The sequence below is a fragment of the Anarhichas minor genome, unplaced genomic scaffold, assembly GCF_050575085.1.
Source record: "Anarhichas minor isolate MPS153535 unplaced genomic scaffold, ASM5057508v1 ptg000037l, whole genome shotgun sequence".
In the NCBI taxonomy this organism is placed as follows: domain Eukaryota; kingdom Metazoa; phylum Chordata; class Actinopteri; order Perciformes; family Anarhichadidae; genus Anarhichas; species Anarhichas minor.
Genome location: NW_027466483.1, coordinates 3,348,150 through 3,366,281, shown reverse-complemented (window position 1 = coordinate 3,366,281; position 18,132 = coordinate 3,348,150). Strand labels below are relative to the sequence as shown.

The 18,132-nt window shown below is 46.5% G+C and overlaps 1 protein-coding gene across 1 annotated transcript; it reads right to left on the bottom strand.

The window, feature by feature from the left end:
• Window positions 1–9,202: 9,202 nt before the first annotated feature.
• Window positions 9,203–17,214, bottom strand: jkamp (jnk1/mapk8 associated membrane protein). Its single transcript, XM_076106956.1, has 7 exons — window positions 16,749–17,214; window positions 16,004–16,083; window positions 15,002–15,156; window positions 12,421–12,627; window positions 11,924–12,105; window positions 11,707–11,783; window positions 9,203–11,426 (listed from the first exon to the last, which is right to left on the bottom strand). The coding sequence occupies exons 1-7, from the start codon at window positions 16,750–16,752 to the stop codon at window positions 11,208–11,210; spliced, it is 924 nt and encodes a 307-aa protein (XP_075963071.1). The 5' UTR covers window positions 16,753–17,214; the 3' UTR covers window positions 9,203–11,207.
• Between the last annotated feature and the right edge of the window lie 918 nt (window positions 17,215–18,132).

The window sequence follows — 18,132 nt, the reverse complement described above, 5'->3', positions numbered from 1 at the left end:
GGGAGAGCCCAGACTAAGAGCGGTTCAAAACGACCCCAATGAAAAGCAGCCCACGGACTCAGTCACCTCGCCCGGACCAGGGAAACTGGGGCACCTTCCCGGAGCCAGACCCAGGAGGGGAGCTCGTCGGCGAGTGTCTGGTGGCCGGGCCTTCGCCCATGGGGCCCGGTTGGGCTCAGCCCGAATAAACAGCATGGAGCAGCCACCCTGTGGACCCACCACCCGCAGGGATAAGCATCGGGGTCGGGTGCAATGCAGACCGGGCGGCGGGTCAGGCGGGAGGCCTGGGCGAGCCGATCGCCGGCAGCATAGACTAGCTCTAGGGATGTGGAACGTCACCTCGCTAGCGGGGAAAGAGCCAGAGCTGGTGCAGGAGGTGTAGCGGTACCAGCTAGATATAGTTGGACTCACCTCCACACACAGCGCTGGCTCTGGAACCAAGCTCCTGGAGACGGGTTGGACTTTGTCCTTTTCTGGAGTTGCCCAGGGTGAGAGGCGCCGGGCGGGAGTGGGGATACTCACGAGCCCCCGGCTGAGCGCCGCTGTGTTCGAGTTCTCCCCGGAGAACGAGAGGGTCACCTCCATGCGCCTACGGGTTGCGGAGAGCAAGGCCCTGACTGTGGTTTGTGCTTATGCACCAAACAGCAGTTCAGAGTATCCGGCCTTCTTGGAGTCGGTGGGAGGGGTCCTGGAAAGGGCGCCGCCTACCGACTCCATAGTTCTCCTGGGGGACTTCAACGCTCACGTGGGCAATGACGGAGAAACCTGGCGGGGGGTGATTGGGAGGAACGGCTTGCCCGATCTGAACCCGAATGGTGTTTTGTTGTTGGACTTCTGTGCGTGCCATGGTTTGGCCATAACGAACACCATGTTCGAACATAAGGTGGCTCATAAGTGTACCTGGTACCAGAACACCTTAGGCCGGAGATCAATGATCGACTTTGTAATCGTGTCATTTGATTTGCGGCCGTATGTCTTGGACACTCGGGTGAAGAGAGGAGCAGAGCTGTCAACTGATCACCACCTGGTGGTGAGTTGGATCAGATGGCAGGGGAACGGGTTGGAAAGACCCGGCAAGCCCAAACGTGTAGTGAGGGTGAACTGGGAACGTCTGGCGGAGGACCCTGTCCGGGAGATCTTTAACTCCCACCTCCGGAAGAAGTTCTCACACATCCCGAGGGAGGTTGGGGACATGGAATCCGAATGGACCATGTTCAAAGCCTCTATTGTGGACGCGGCCGCTAGGAGCTGTGGCCGGAAGGTCATCGGTGCCTGTTGTGGCGGCAACCCGAGAACCCGGTGGTGGACACCCGAGGTGAGGGAAGCCGTCAAGCTGAAGAAGGAGACCTTCAAGACCTGGTTGGCCCAGGGGTCTCCCGAAGCAGCTGACAGGTACCGGCAGGCCAGAAGGGCTGCAGCTGCGGTGGTCGCGAATGCTAAAACTCGGGCATGGGAGGAGTTCGGGGAGGCCATGGAGAAGGACTTTCGGTTGGCCTCAAGGAGGTTCTGGCAAACCATCCGACGACTCAGGAAGGGAAAGCAGGGCGGTGGAAAGAGCACATTGAGGAACTCCTAAACCCGACCAACATGTCCTCTGCAGAGGAGGCAGCGCCTGAAGATCTAGGGGGAGGCTCACCCATATCCCTGGCAGAGGCCGCTGAGGTAGTCAAAAAGCTCCTCGGTGGCAAGGCGCCGGGGGTGGATGAGATCCACCCTGAGATGCTGAAAGCACTGGACATAGTTGGGCTGTCCTGGCTGACACGCCTCTTCAATGTCGCATGGGGGTCGGGATCAGTGCCCATGGACTGGCAGACCGGGGTGGTGGTTCCCATTTTCAAAAAGGGGGACCGGAGAGTGTGCTCGAATTACCGGGGTATCGCACTACTCAGCCTCCCGGGAAGGCTTATGCCAGGGTGCTGGAAAGGAGCCTCCGACCGTTTGTCGAACCTCAGATTCAAGAGGAGCAATGCGGATTCCATCCCGGCCGTGGAACAGTGGACCAGCTCTTTACCCTCGCAAGACTACTGGAGGGGTTCTGGGAGTTTGCCCAACCAGTCTACATGTGCTTTGTGGACTTGGAGAAGGCTTTCGACCGGGTCCCTCGGAGGTTCTTGTGGGGGGTGCTGCGGGAGTATGGGGTGCCGGACCCATTACAACGGGCGATCCGGTCTCTGTACGACTGCAGTAGGAGCTGTGTCCGCATTCTCGGCAATAAGTCAGACACGTTCCCGATGGGTGTTGGCCTCCGCCAGGGCTGCCCCTTGTCTCCGGTCCTGTTCGTGACTTTCATGGACAGGATATCTAGGCGCAGTCGGGGGGTGGAGAACGTCAGGTTTGGGGGTCTCGGGATCGCCTCTCTGCTGTTTGCAGATGATGTGGTCCTGTTAGCCTCCTCGGATCGTGACCTCCAGCATTCACTGGGGCGGTTTGCAGCCGAGTGTGAAGCGGCGGGGATGAGAGTTAGCACCTCCAAATCTGAGGCCATGGTGCTCTGCCGGAAACCGGTGGATTGCTCCCTCCAGGTGGGGACGGAGTGCCTACCTCAAGCGAAGGAGTTCAAGTATCTCGGGGTCTTGTTCACGAGTGAGGGTAAGATGGAGCGGGAGATCGACAGACGGATCGGTGCGGCTGCAGCAGTAAAGCAGGCGCTGCACCGGACCGTCTTGGTGAAGAGGGAGCTGAGCCGGAAGGCAAAGCTCTCAATTTACCACTCGGTCTACGTTCCTACCCTCACCTATGGTCACGAACTCTGGGTCGTGACCGAAAGGACAAGGTCTATATGACTATAAAAATTAGTATTTTCCCCCCCAAACAACAGCGGCCGAAATGAGCTTCCTCTGTAGGGTGGCCGGGCTCAGCCTTAGAGATAGGGTAAGGAGCTCGGTCATCAGGAGGGAGCTTGGAGTCGAGCCGCTACTCCTTCCCGTCGAAAGGAGTCAGCTGAGGTGGTTCGGGCATCTAATTAGGATGCCTCCTGGACGCCTGCCACTGGAGGTTTTCCAGGCACGTCCAACTGGGAAGAGACCCCGGGGAAGACCCAGAACACGCTGGAGGGATTACATCTCCCAGCTGGCCTGGGAACGCCTCGGGATCCCCCAGAATGAGCTGGAACATGTTGCCGGTGAGAGAGAAGTCTGGGTCAGCCTGCTTGGCCTGTTGCCACCGCGACCCGACCCTGGATAAGCGGAGGAAAATGGATGGATGGATGGATGGAACTCGGTATAACTTGCGATGCGTGGACGTTGAGGGCAGAGAGACAGTTATGCGCTGCACTCTCCCCATGAGCCTGGCTACTGTTGGCAGATTTAACCCCGTTGTGAGGCCAGATGTCTCCAACTTTGTTTTGACCAACTTCCTACCAATCACGCTGACCCGGGACCTTTCCTGACCTCACCAGAAAACAACTCAGCACCATCTAGTGGACTGAAAAAGCAATTGATTCGATTTTTCTAGTAATGGGGCCCGAGTAACCGACGTCGGGCCAGCGAAGGCCCTATTGAAATTGTACTCGTTTGGTAAACGTACGCATGGTTGGAGGACTTGCCATGCATGAAAACTCACCAAATTTTGGGTACTTGTCAGGCCTGGTGAAAATAGCCATCTGAAAAAGAATGCATCTTTCTGTGTAAAGAAATGGCTCTCTAGCGCCCCCTACACGTCGGACCGGCGATGCCCCTCGCCCAGTATGTCCGATTGACTTGAAATTTGACACACATGTCCACTTGAGCTAGACCTACAAAAAAGCCACCCACACCCCCAAGCTCCGCCTACTTAGATTTTCCGCCATATTGAATTTAGTGTAAAACACATTTCTGCGAACTCCTCCTACATGCTTAGTCCCATTACTACCAAATTTGCTGTGGATCATTACTGGATCTACGTCATCAAAAGTTATCAAAAGCTTTTTGATATCTCTTTTTGTGTACAAGATATGTACCAATAAACTTCTTAGGGGCGTGGCTTAATATCAATACATATAACTTCTCAACCATCTGTCCTAAAATTACCAGATTTTCAGCATATGTGCACATCGCATCCTCTAACATACCCTGAGATTTATTTTGCATTCAACCACTAGGGGGCGCTACAGTAAACCCTCGAAGTTGTGCTTTTTGTCACTTTTTGCAGATTTCAGCCTTCGCACTTTAACGAACTCCTCCTAGAGATTTTAAGCGATCAACTTCTACTTTGGTCAGGATGCTCTTAAGACCTTTGTGATTAAAAGTTATCAAAATCGAGAGTTTTCATCGAAGAACCTTGACGTGGCGTGACGGCCATTTTGCCTCATTGTTTATATAAAAATAAGTTCTTATAAGTTGATATAACTCCAAGGTACATTATCCAATCCGCACAAAACTTATTTTGCATGATGCTACTTCAAGCCTAAACATACTTCAATTGGAAAAAAATTGAAATAACTCATAGCGCCACCTACTGGCTAAAGGAAATGTCATATTCTATACTTTTATTTATACCTCCTAGCCAGGTGACCTGATTAGTCTCAAATTTGGTAAGGATAGCCTTAAGACATTGATGATGCATCATCATGAATATTGTGAGTTTTTGTTGAACGCTGTTGCCGTGGCGACGCATTGTTCGCCATGAAAAAGGAAGCTGATGGTTTAGTGGGTTGGGATGCTCAAAAACTCATGGAACTTTGTACATGTGTCACAGGGCATATGAAGAAATAGTTTATACGACTTTCTTTATTGGCCGTTTTAAATTGACTCTATAGCGCCCCCTACAATATTTCAAAAGAGCAGCCCCAGCTCTACGTTTTGGCTACATATATGAAGCTTGGTAGGCACATGTGTCCTATGGAGACTTAAAGAAAAGTCTCTTGGGACCATGCTCCAAACCCTACAGGAAGTCGGCCATTTTCAATTTTGTATGAATTTATACAATATTTCGACGATGCAGCCCTCGCAGTACGTTTCACTATCTATATATAAAATTTAGATGTATAACATTTGGTAAACAGATGTATCACATGTAGACTTACAAAAAAGCCCCGGAGCTCTAAGCTCTAAACCCAACCGGAAGTCAGCCATTTTGAATTTAGTGAAAGAAAACACATTTTTGCGAACTCCTACACGCTGGCTCCGATTTCTACGAAATTTGCTGTGGATCATAATTGGATCTAGATCATCAAAAGTTATCAAAAGCTTTTTGATATCTCTTTGGACCAATACACTTCTTAGGGGCGTGGCAAAATATCAATACACATAACTTCTCAACCATTTTTTCTAAATTTCCAAAATATTCAGCATATGTGCATATCGCATCCAGTAACATACCCTGAGACTTTTTTTGCATTCGACCACTAGGGGGCACTACAGTAAACCCGCGAAGCCTACTGGCTAAAGGAAATGTCTGAGTAACTCAGCTGGACTTGTTCCAAACGGTCCCAAACTTCACATGCTTGATAACACTCATGGCCTGAGGATGTCTACAAGCAAATTTCCCCCAATACTCACAGCGCCACCTGCTGGCGAAAGGAGATCTGCGTTTTTTGACAAACACCATCCGATTTACACGACTTTTACACAATGTGGTTTACACTTGATATAGAGCTACATAATGCACGTGTTCTGTAGCGCCAGGCAGCGGATACAGGAAGCATCGGACTATTTGCAAAGCATCATTTCCAGCATCAGGCGGTCCACGCGGGATTAAAAACATCTCACTCGCGGACGCGCTGTCCGACGGTCGCAGACGTTCTCGGGCCAGAGTCCCGCCGGCACCCCCGACGTGCTGGAGGATGCGAGGGCCCGTTCATCGCTGCTCGCAGCTTTAATTCATTTTTTTATTTTTTTTATATTTCATATAATATGGCCACGCAAAATATCGCGATACTATGCTGTATCAATTTTTTCCCCCACCCCTAATATTTTACTGAATATTGGTGGATATCGATGTCAGTAAAACTTCGTGTTAAACTGTCATTAATCCGCGGTCCACGTGCGTGCTGATCTGTGAGGGGGGTCGTCTGGTCCGTTCCACCACTACTGATGAATGAGATAATGCAATTATTGGATTTGTTCCAATGGTGGAATTCCAGCCGGTAGTTCCATCCAGTTCTGCATAGACATTGTGCAATAGCTGTGGAGAGGGATGCCATCGGCAAAACATGGTCCTTAATGGTGATGGTTCTAGATAAGGAAGCCATCTTGGCCGCGGTTACACTCGTCTTTTCAACGCAGATTTTGTGATCGAACCGATGTGGGTCCAGACTTGACACTTCAATGAGAGCTGCCTGAGCGGATTCATTTAGTGGTCAACGGACCGTCTGTAAAGCGGTGGATTAACACACACCGTTTCCTAACAAGTCTGCACAATAACATTATGTTGGTATGTGAAGGCTTTTCATCAGCAGTAACTCAACACAACCCTCCACCTCTCCTCCCTTTGCGCTCTTCTGGAGAGGAACTCCCGTGTGGGAGGGGAGATGATGGGGACATAAGTTTGATGAATTGTCCACATGCTGTCCACACCACGTTCAGATCCCAACTCAATGCAGGCCAGGCCACCTCGGCATGTGGTCCAGCTGATCGGATGACAAAAGCACCAAAGAGACGAGCGTAACCACGGCCCTCTTCTCTCGCACTCTCTGCTCTGTGGGCCTCCTCCACATTACCGATCCTGAAATCACACACCGCTGCATCGCTGATAGATGGAAGCCCTCATCGTTTCAAGGGACCCGACACAAATGTGAATGATTTCTCACATTGAAAGATAAATTGATGACAATGTGTTCTCGTGGAGCGACAGAACTAAAGCTTTATGCTGGAAACCAAACGTGTGTGTAGTCTTCCAGTTTATCTCTGCTGCTGACATTCAAATGTATTATGCGTAGAGCCAATCAGTATACTGGTAGCATATCAATATTGTCATATCAGACTAGATATTGTTTTGGGGTTTTGGTTATTTTGTGAAATTCATTTCAGTTTGCAGTCTACGTAGCATTAGTTGTTGTCTTGACCTGTCAGGTCAGTTTAGTTACGTGCCATTAACACAAAATGCCTCGTCTATGAATCATATCAGATTGTCGGCCTCTGAGGCTGATAGAATATCTAGTGGAAGCCTCCTCAGGTTAGTCTTTGAATGATTATCAGTCACCCACATATTCAACCTTTTCTGTCAGCTACTTCCATTCACTGGCAACATTTCCAGTCTACACTCAATACCCCCACAATAACAAAGCCAGAACAGGATTTTACAAATATGAGCGAGCTTATTAAAAAGTATTCAGTCTTCACTCAGATGAAGCACCTTTGGCAGAGATGTCAGCCTCACCTGGATTTGGGGGATTTCTGCCATTCCTCTCTGCAGAACCTGTCGGGCTGTGTCAGGTACGCATGGACGCCCACGTTCAGGTCTCTCCAGAGATGTTCGATGGGGTTCTGGCTGGGCCCAAGAAGACATTCACAGAGTTGTCCCCTAAGACACTCCTGCGTTGTCTTGGCTGTGTGCTTGGGTCTCTCTGTACTCTCTGTTCAGCTGCGTCCAGTCCCTGCCGCTGGGCTTTATTTTTGGGCAAGTACTCTGCAAACTGTCGGCTGGTTGGTTTGCGTACAACGCACGGAGCGGACCGTAAAGAGGACAGAGCCCGTGTGTCGCAAACTGCCTGTAAAAGCCCCAAATGTCTCTTAGATCCATGCCCCGACACAATCATGTCTCTGGGCTCTGCAGCCGGTTCCTCCCACCTCATTTCTTCTTTTTTTGCTCTGATGTCTTTGAAAGACAGGTGTGTGAATTTACCACAGGTGGACTCCGATCGAGGTGTAGAGACATCTCACTGATGATCAGGAGGAATGAGGTCTGAATACTTCGGTCAATGCCATATTTCAGTTTTTTTCTTCTTAATTCATTTGCAAAGAAAATCTAATCTCCTGTTGTGGCTTTACATGCATACTTTGTTCCAAAAATAACACAAAGGCATAGTTATTAAAGTAAGTAAGTTTAGGCTTTGCCATTGTGGGATGTTGAGTGTGGAACACATTTAATGATTTTAGCATACGGCTGCAACGCAACAAGAAGCGTGAGGGGTGTGTGGATACTTTCTGAATGCTCACCATTAATATATATCTAATAAAACCATTTCACTCAGAACTGTTTGATCCAATGTGAAACAGCACTGCTCAGGAGAAATGGCTGATGGGGCAGGTTGAAGGGAGTATCTGATGTTGGATTGATTGGACCTTTTCATGTTCCCGGTGGTCTCAGGTAGTTTTCACATATTTCACTCTTCTACTACTTTGTATTGTTTGGATGTGCAGGTTCACTGACCACACACTGTTGTAGAACAACTGAACTGTAGCCATCCCGCTGACTTTAAACATCACTGACTTTACTGTAGCATGTGTCCTCCTTTTAGGAAACTCTACTTCATTATTTTCATGAATCATAAATGATTGTTTCTGAGGTGTTTCATGCCTACCTACGAAAGAGATGTTGATTCACAATGTGTTGCAACGTCACTGTATGAACTGTGCATTGTAGATTTAAAGCACAAGTTCACCCACAAAAGGACCGTTTGTATCTGTTACTCACCACGTGTCACCTTGATTTCTTGAAGAAAACTATAAACTGAGTCTTGGATTATACTGACTGAGTTGTGTGAGACCTTGTAAACGGATGTTCTGATGTAGTTTTGCTGTTAAACGTGTTTCATTCAAAATCAGACTCCAGTACTAGTGCAGAAATATTAGCAGCAAAATGTCATTGAGATTACCTAAAGGAAAAGTCAATATGCATTGAAATGTCCGCAGTAAGTGTTACATCATCAAACAGTATGAACCATGTATAAACGTTTGTTTTCCAAAGATAATTTTCTTGAATAATCCAGAAACCAACGGAGAAATCCCATCGGCCTTTTGTGGAGGGAACCAGTGTGAGGCTAACTTCCTGTCGGCCTGCATTAAAATACATCATCCCTGCAGCTCTCTATTGTCTCCACTTCCTGTAGCACGCACACACGCACGCACGCACGCACACACACACACTTCAAAATGTCTTTGAAAACATATGATGTATAATCATATGCCAAGAAAAAATAAGTTATTAATTTGTTGTATTATCAAATTTGTAACACATTAACACCGAAAAAAAACATTTCTGTCAGACGTTTTTTCAAATATTGTCTTCGGTTCTAAAAATTGACAAATTGATGAGAGAAGGGCAAATAAATAAGGAGAGGGGATCAGGAGGAAAAGCATCTGAAGAACAGTTTATAAAATGAGAGGAATGCCTCGCTGCTAACAAGGTGGCTACTTTTTACAGTGGGCACATGCATGTACTCTCTGGAACGTCTGCGTTGTTTGTTGCACTTTGCCAGCACCAGGTCGACATTGAAGAGACTCATGAAGATGACTGGTATGACTAGTTGAGGGTGAAGCTCATGCTGACAAGGTTCAGCAAACAGATACATGACATCATAGGTCGGTCAACATTGCTGACTGTTGCAATTTGAGCGTGTCTGCACGTAGCTAATCCTACTGAACATACAAACATTCACAATCATATACATGACAGTGCATTAGCAGCTTAAAGGACTCCAGAGGAATATCACTTACTTTATCTTTAGTACAAACACAATGAAGTGACACTATTTACATGTTTGTGCCTCTCATAAGTCGTCATGTGTGTTGGTGGGAAGGATCCTCCTACACTACAATATATTCTGTCCACTGCACCATGAAGCAGTTTGAGTACTTCTTACCGAGGTGCTCTTCTTGTCTCATTTTGTACAACACAGGAAAAATATGAGCGTGTTATTGTGTATTAAATTAGAAAGATTAATAAGACAAACAAAACTTTTTTTAAATAGTGTCATTTCCAGATGGGATATTGATTAAAGTTAAGAATGAGTTTTTCTTCATTCAGCGGACTGAATCTTTTTTCCTCCAGATGGTTTGAAGCATCTTTTAAATACCTTCAGAGGAAATGGATGGCTCTGATGTAAAGGTAACAGATGAGCGGCACAAACCCTCGGTGTGGCTGAGGAGCACTTCTGTTACACATGCGGACCAGTGAACCTCTTCACCTCAGTCTGCATTCACACCACCTACTGTATTTACAAGAGAATGTACACGACGGGCCACTCAACCCTGGGATAGATATAAGACAGGCAGGTGGGCTGTGAGTGACTCCAGAGAACAGAACTAGGTATGATAGGACCAAAATAACCCAGAACAAAGTAGTATGGAGACTCCTGCATTTGGGACTATTTGCACTCAGATCTAGAATGACGGGCTATTTGTGTGGTTTTGCCCGCAGCCAATCACCGCAAGCGTTCTTCCATTTGATACCACGTGTGATTGGCCAGCTACCGCAGCAGCTGCAACACACAGAGCTGGGATTGCTTGCTCACAGCTCTCAACATGGAGGTGGCTTGTTGGGGGTGTTAGCGGTAACCCCTGTATGAGTGTAGTGCAGAGGTTTGTCAACCTAAATGAGTAATTTAAAGACATCATCTCTGGTGTAATAACTTGTCATTACCAGCTGTGACAGTGTGTGGCTGCTGTTCTTTTCACCTTATAAGTGTGTGTGAGTCATCATGGTATAATGTAGTCCTGGAGACACTGGAGCAGGAACTACCACAGAGGAGGTCTTCAGTACGTGTCTGTCTGTCTGTCAGGAAACTTTACAGATGTGTAGTCCATACCAGTAGAAAGGGCCTCCCCTGTACCAATGAAGTCGGTCTCTAGTTGGCATTTGTCAGGATTGTTATGGACTGTATTAGAATTGATTAATACTAAAATGACGGGTTAATTTACTTTGAATGAATAGAATTATTATTTACAGTAATGCGAGTAGCTGTCTTGTTCCAACAAGAGAGGGAATATATGTCTATGTATAATAAACTACTGAAACAAAATGACATTCAGCAGAGTGAACTGATCTGGAAACAGATCAGAGACCATCTGTCCTGTTTACAAATAATGAATGGAATAACATCCACTTTAACTTGCTTTTGAAGTTGTTCAGTGACCCGATGCTGTCAGTGTACCGATGGCGCCCTGCTAGAAGCTGACAGTTTGGACTGTAGCCAACCCTAAAAACTTTTATATCGCCGCTGGGGTCCGTCAGCGTCCGCTGGGGTCCGTCAGCGTCCGCTGGGGTCCGTCAGTGTCCGCTGGGGTCCGTCAGTGTCCGCTGGGGTCCGTCAGCGTCCGCTGGGGTCCGTCAGTGTCCGCTGGGGTCCGTCAGTGTCCGCTGCCGCCCTCGGACAGGATGCGGCTGGGCTCGGTGAACCTGGCCGTGGCTATGTAGAAGAGGGCGGGGCCCGGCACGAGGGCCAACAGCGGCAGGTCCTGCTCCAGCTTGTCCAGTCTGGAGATGGAGACGATGCCGTACGCGTGGAGCAACCAATGGCTGAACAGGACGACCAGGCGCTTCTTCTTGGCAATCAGGTTCTTAAAAGACTGAGGGGAAGGACAGACGGACGAGCACACACACACACACACACACACACACACACACACACACACACACACACACACACACACACACACACACACACACACACACACACACACACACACACACACACACACACACACACACACACACACACACACACACACACACACACACACACACACACACAAGAAATAGCATATTCCAACATCAGATTCAAGACCTCATTGACTTTTAAGGTAAAAATGACTTCCTTCAAAGTACAAGTGAACCTGTATGTGTTACCTGTATCTCAGAGGCAGACATGTAGACAGCCAGTGTGAGCAGAGACAGGACCAGTATGATGTAGGGGAACGCATAGTCTGAAAGAAACACAGCAGCACAGGTCAACCTACGCAGCCCAGCAAACGCTATTTAAACTGGAATTTGGTCCTATTCGCAAGAAAACTCCTTCTCGAAGTAGGAAACATTAGCAGTTAGATGTGAAGTCGGTAGCACTCACAGAGCAGCCCTCCTCCCACGGCCTGCAGCACGGTGAGGATGGGGAAGAAGTACAGAGCAGCGTAGATGCTCCTGAAGCGATCCGACTTGCCCAGACCGCACGCTATCTTCTTCACCAACAGAGGACGCAGCATCATCATCAGCACCAGGCAGAATGCATAGTAGATCAACACTATGGTGTAGCTGAGGAGGAGAAAAACCAGTCAGTCAAAATCACAAGAAACTGCAGGCGACATGTTGGACTCAGGAATAGCAGAAACACAGTCCAATACTTAGATATTAATGTCACATACGGTAAAACTGTGGGCTTTTATTTGCTTCCATCACTGAACCCAACCGGCACAAAGCTGTTGCTCAACAAAGATGAGAAGTATCATCAAATAGTTTATTTAAACAAATATCCGGGAAGTTTTATTTTCCTTATTGCAAGATCTTTTTGAAAGGGAGTGACATATATTTAGAGCTATTTTGAATAATCCCCCCGTTGTCAGTGCTCACAGCGGGTAGACGGCCTCCTGGGTGCAGTGCAGAGTGTTGATGTAGTCTGGACTCGGGTTGTACAGCATGGTGTACCAGTCCGACAGCATCTGGACTCGACACGACTGGATACTGAGCTTTCCCACCGGCTCTGTGACCAGCAAGGTGACCACGGCCGACATGCCGCACTCCAACATGGCTGTGATGTGCTGCAGCAGAGCACTGGAACTGAAACACACAACAGACAGAGCAACACAAGATCACACAACAGAAACACGGGTCAGTCTCTTTCATTTCCTTTTTCCATTGATATGACATTTCATGTGAAAACAAAATGGTGAAGACGCTGCATTTGCTGTGACGCCACAGCCCTCTAAACTGACAAATCGAATCCTTCTCTTTAGTATAATCAAGACGTCTAGTAGCCTAACCCTTTATGAAGAGTCCTGCTTGTACAGCAGTTATCTCCAGTGGTGGATTTACACTATGGTTTTCGGGGGAAGCCATAGTTTTTGGGGGTGCAATGAAAAAATAAACTATCAATACATTTCGACTCACTCGAAAGATAACGTACGGTGCTTAATAGAGATACAGGGATTGCCGTTATATCCACGGGCACGGATCGGGGCGTAAATAAAAGAAACATTCAGAATATTAGTGAATGGGTTGCAGGTGGGTGAAATAATGCATCATAAATGACAGAAATGTGAATTAAAGTCTCTAAAAAATGAACATGGCAGAGGGCAGAGCTGCTGCTGCTCTGCAGCTACATTTTGTCAGGAAAGTGAGACACACAAAGCGCATTTGTGCACAAGAACACCAGCACAACTTCAGCGATTTCCCGTGTCAAGTTTATCTACAGCCAGGACCAGAAGTATTTGGACTGTGACACAATTTTTCTAATTTTGCTTCTTTACACGACTCCAATGGATTTGAAAGGAAGCAGTCAAGTGTAGACTTTCAGCTTTAATTCAATGGATAGAACAAAAATATTACATGAACAGTTTAGGAATTACAGCCATTTCTACACAGCCCCCCACATTTTCAGAGGCTCAAAAGTAATTTTTGACAAATGGTTTCATGGCCAGATGTGGCCTGTTCTGTCACTATTTCATGACAAATGATGCAGAGAATAGGATTCAAAATGTTGAATTAGCATTTGGTAGCTGGTCCATAGAACTCTCAGCATGCGGACCAAAAAGGTGTCGATGCAAGTGAAGGAGAACATTATTAGGTTATAAACACTTAACAAACCATCAGTCAGATAGCAGAAACATTAGGAATGACCAAATCAACAGTTTGGTACATTCTTAAAAAGAAGGAATGTACCGGCAAGCTCACCAACACCAAAAGGCTCAGAAGACCACAGAAGACATCTAAAGTAGATGATCACAGAATTCTTACCTTGGTGAAGAAAACCCTTCATAACATCTACTGAAGTCAAGAACACTCTGGAGGAGGTAGGCGTGTCATTGTTAAAGTCTTTGGATGGGCATGTATGGCCAATGGAACTGGGTCACTGGTGTTCATTGGTGATGTCACAGCTAATAGAACAGCAGGATGAGTTCTGAGGTGTTTAAACCCCATCTGCTCAGAATCAGCATAATGCTGCAAAACTGATTGAACGGTGCTTCACAGTGCAGATGGATAACGACCTAAAACATACTGTGAACACAACCCAAGAGCTTCTCAAGGCAAAGGAATGGAATATTCTTCAATGGTCAAGTCAGTCACCTGATCTCAACCCAAGTGAGCAGGCTTTTCACTTTCTGAAGATAAAACTGAGGGCAGAAAGACCCACAAACAGCAGCTGAAGGAGGCTGCAGCAAAGCATCTCAAGGGAGGAAACTCACCGTTTCTGGTGATGTCTGAGGGAGCCAGACTTCAGGCATTTGACTGCAAATGATTTTCCTCCAAGTATTAAAAATAATAATTATGGTGGTTTGTCCAATCACTTTTGAGCCTCTGAAAATGTGGGGGACTGCGTAGAAATGGCTGTAATTCCTAAACGGTTAATGTGATATTTTTGTTCTATCCATTGAATTAAAGCTGAAAGTCTACACTTCGACCACATATTGACTGCTTCCTTTCAAATCCATTGGAGTCGTGTAAAGAGGCAAAATTAGAAAAATTGTGTCACAGTCCAAATGCTTCTGGTCCTGACTGTACAGCTTTTAGTTTTTGCTGCTTTAAATGTCCCACTTTATTTGCTGAAGTGACATTAAAATACATCATTTAAAAAGCTGCAGCCTGCAGGGAGAGGGGAGTCAAATGTCCATGCGGTGGCGGCGGGTCTCTAAATTGAAGAAAATGATTAATTCGGTTAATTCCCGTGTCTTGTGAGTAACGTGTGCATCATGTGTAATGTGTGTGTTTTGTGTGTGAAGCCTACCTCGACACCTTGGATAGCCTACATTTCTCTTTGTGGAGAGCTCATGTCTCTTTCACTATAAGGGTCATACCACCACTAGCTATGACATTTACACCAAGGTCTTATTTTATCATAATAACTGGGTTGTCCATTACCTCGTGAAAGCCGAGAGAGAGAGAGTGAGTGTGTGTGTGTGAGTGAGCGAGTGAGAGTAATCCTGTGTGGCCTCACCTCTTCTTCCCAGAGTACCACTCGATGAAGAACCAGTGCAGCACGAGGGGTAGCATGGCCATGAAGCCCAGATAGAGCCAGTCGTACAGCTCAGGGGACTCGGTGCAGCGTTCACACACATTCTGGAGGTTGGCTCGCTCTCCGCGAGGACAAACCTGGCAGCAGACAGAGATGCTGGGATTACTTTCTCTTCCTAATGTAGACATAATGTGGAGATAATTGATCTATATAAGACATGCCAGTTCTTTGCATCAAAGCTACGTTTAATCCCCTCCCTCCTGTCAACGGTGCACAGACCGATTTTGCGAGTCCAACTGAAGGTGGAGCTAGAGCTGCCACAAGCAGTTCCAAAACAATTACTGGTTTGCTGGCACTCACCCGTGATAGAGAGAGTATATATATCACTCATATATATATGTGAGTGAGTGAGTGAGAGAGAGAGAGAGAGAGACACAGAGAGCTCCTGATGATTTGATCAGTTTGGACGACTCTTGCAGCCCCAGAGACATGAGAGCACACAGGGAGCAAGACCCCTGAATGTGAATTAATCGCCATCAATTTTGAATTTGAACACATCATCACAGTTCGATCAATTAAAGTTATAGAACCATATGTATCTTTTTTGGACTTTACTTTACTGTATTTGTGTGTTGCATATTGACGTCTACATTTAATGCAGCACTTCTAAACAAAAGTATTACAGATGTGATAGCAACATACGGGAGATTGTACTGGACTGCATTACATCGAATGGTGTTTGTTATATTTTCTCCACCTATTTACATACATGAGGGGGGTAAAATATCCAAAACACCTTGGATTACAGAACATTCCAGTATAACTTCCCCACTAATTTAAGAAGCCCTGCTGCAGCAGAAGGGCTGGATACCGACCTGAAATCTGCACTAAAACGACAACAATCCCGGGTCTCTTTTATAGCATCGATGCATTGACAGACACACATGAAGTAGTCAGACACACATCCTGATGGTCAGTACTCACACCACACTCTCCCTCCACTGATCCGTTGACCATCAACCTGCCACAGTATGTGCCTGGACATGTTGAACTCATGGACACAGCTGCAAGGACAAACAAACACAGTATACAGCAGTCGGCACTGGTAAACAACAGTTTGGCAGCACTAGATTAGATTGTCTTTATTAAACTGAAGGCAACATCTAAAAATGTCAACAACAACAACGTCAAGCTCTTGTCCTCCATCTTGTCCATGCATTCTGACCAGTCAGACTCCACCAACACTGTCTGCAATACACTGACGGAGAGAGGAGTTAACTAACTGATGCACCACAGTCAGGAGAAGTCTCAGTGTATTGCCATATCAGCTAATACGATTGGTATCTAGTTATTTTAAGGCAGCTAAGCTATCAGTTACCTCAAACGAACGTTATAGCTTCCTGGAACGAAGCATAATGTGAAAGTGAGCTCGCGACCAACACAACCACAGGCTAGTTCCGGATACAACTGTAATGTTGCCAAATGTCCGCAACTGGCACAAAATAGTGCGTTTACTGGTCGGTGTATAAACTGTCATGAACACACTCGTTGGTTTATTTGACTTAATGCATATCTCCTACTGAATAATTTGGGCTGGTATAGTCAGTGCATTGGGATGTTTTTAGCCGACAGGCTAGTTTCCGGCTAGTTGAGCTACCGCTACGGTCAAACTAACGGCGTCAAGCTATCATTGGATGAAAAATGAAAATTAAACGGTACTATAACTCACCCATTATGTGCCCAATAATGATTAAAACAAGGTGTCTGGCCTCGGTGCTACCGTATTTTCGTCTGGAAGACAATTTATACGCAAACCGGATGCGGACGAAAATGAGGTAGACAAACAGGAAATCAGTTCTTCTTCTTCTAGTTTTACGGCGGTTGTAGGCATCCAGTTTATTGATGCATTACCGCTACCTTCTGCTCCGGAGTGTGGATCAGACAGTAGACTTGCAATATTTTCCCCAAACCAAAATAAACAAACAAACAAAATAATAATAATTAAATAATACAAAATAAATAAAAAACCCACCCATACCACATTAACCTATATTTTATCCTCCATGTTTAACCCTCTAGACCTATAAAATCCTAGTTCTGACAAGCACCCTTGTACCATATCACCATTCATGCATTCCTAATTCCCTCAGATTATTCCTCATCCTTTCTCTCTGCATCTCATACTCACTTCAACTCAAAAGTACGTGCTCAACTGATTCTTCTTCTCCACATCCTTCACACAACCCTGTCTGTCCAACAAACCCGCGATGACGAGACGTCCCCGTGTCGCCTATTAGAATCACTAAACATGGACTATACATCCAGTGTGTCGGAGGGTTGATGTAACAGTTTTCAGCAGCATATTTTGCAAACACCTTGTAATGCCATTTAACAAGGGACAGGGATGCAAAATAATCTATCACCAGTTACCATGACAACTGCATCAAACGTCACATGAAGCAGTGAGCGCGTTCATATTGGGGGGGGGGGGGGGGTTCAGATAGAGGGTGAGAGCAAGGGATTGTAGGGAGAGAGAGAGGAGAGACAGGGACACAGAGAGAGACACAGAGAGAGAGACAGACACACAGAGAGACACAGAGAGAGAAACAGACAGAGAGAGAGACAAAGAAAGAGAGAGAGAGACACAGAGATTGATTTGATTTTTAGAAACCTTTATTTTCTTAAAACATGAAAAAACAAAAAAACATTGCCAACTAACTCCATCATTGTTCAGCTCTTTCTTTATCTTCTGAACTATTTTCTTCAGTCTGTAGCCTTCCTGCTCTGTGAGACCTCCTCTGTCTTCACTGCTCATATGTGATCTGACAGAGTTGGAGAGCTTCTCTTTGTCAGAGAAGTAGTCCTCCACTTTAGCTCTTTTTACATTTTTACTCCTCAGCAGATAACCCTTTATTTCCTCCACACTGTAGCCTTCAGAGCTCCTAGCTGCCAGCCCTGTATTCAGAGAGCTCACTGTCAGCAGCAGCGTCCTCCAGACTGGACTCAGCATCCTCCTCCAGACTGGACTCAGCATCCTCCTCCAGACTTGACTCAGAGTCCTTCTCCAAACTGGACACACACTCAGCTGCTCCTACTTCCTTTCGTTGACACTT

What these genes read in the sequence shown, in the direction of transcription:
- jkamp (XM_076106956.1), bottom strand. An exon ending in CAGTGGAGGGAGAGTGTGGT is followed by an intron (nt 15,157 to 16,003) that starts GTGAGTACTGAC and finishes GTCTGCTGCCAG; the next exon opens with GTTTGTCCTCGCGGAGAGCG. An exon ending in TGTCTGCCTCTGAGATACAG is followed by an intron (nt 11,427 to 11,706) that starts GTAACACATACA and finishes CCTTCCCCTCAG; the next exon opens with TCTTTTAAGAACCTGATTGC.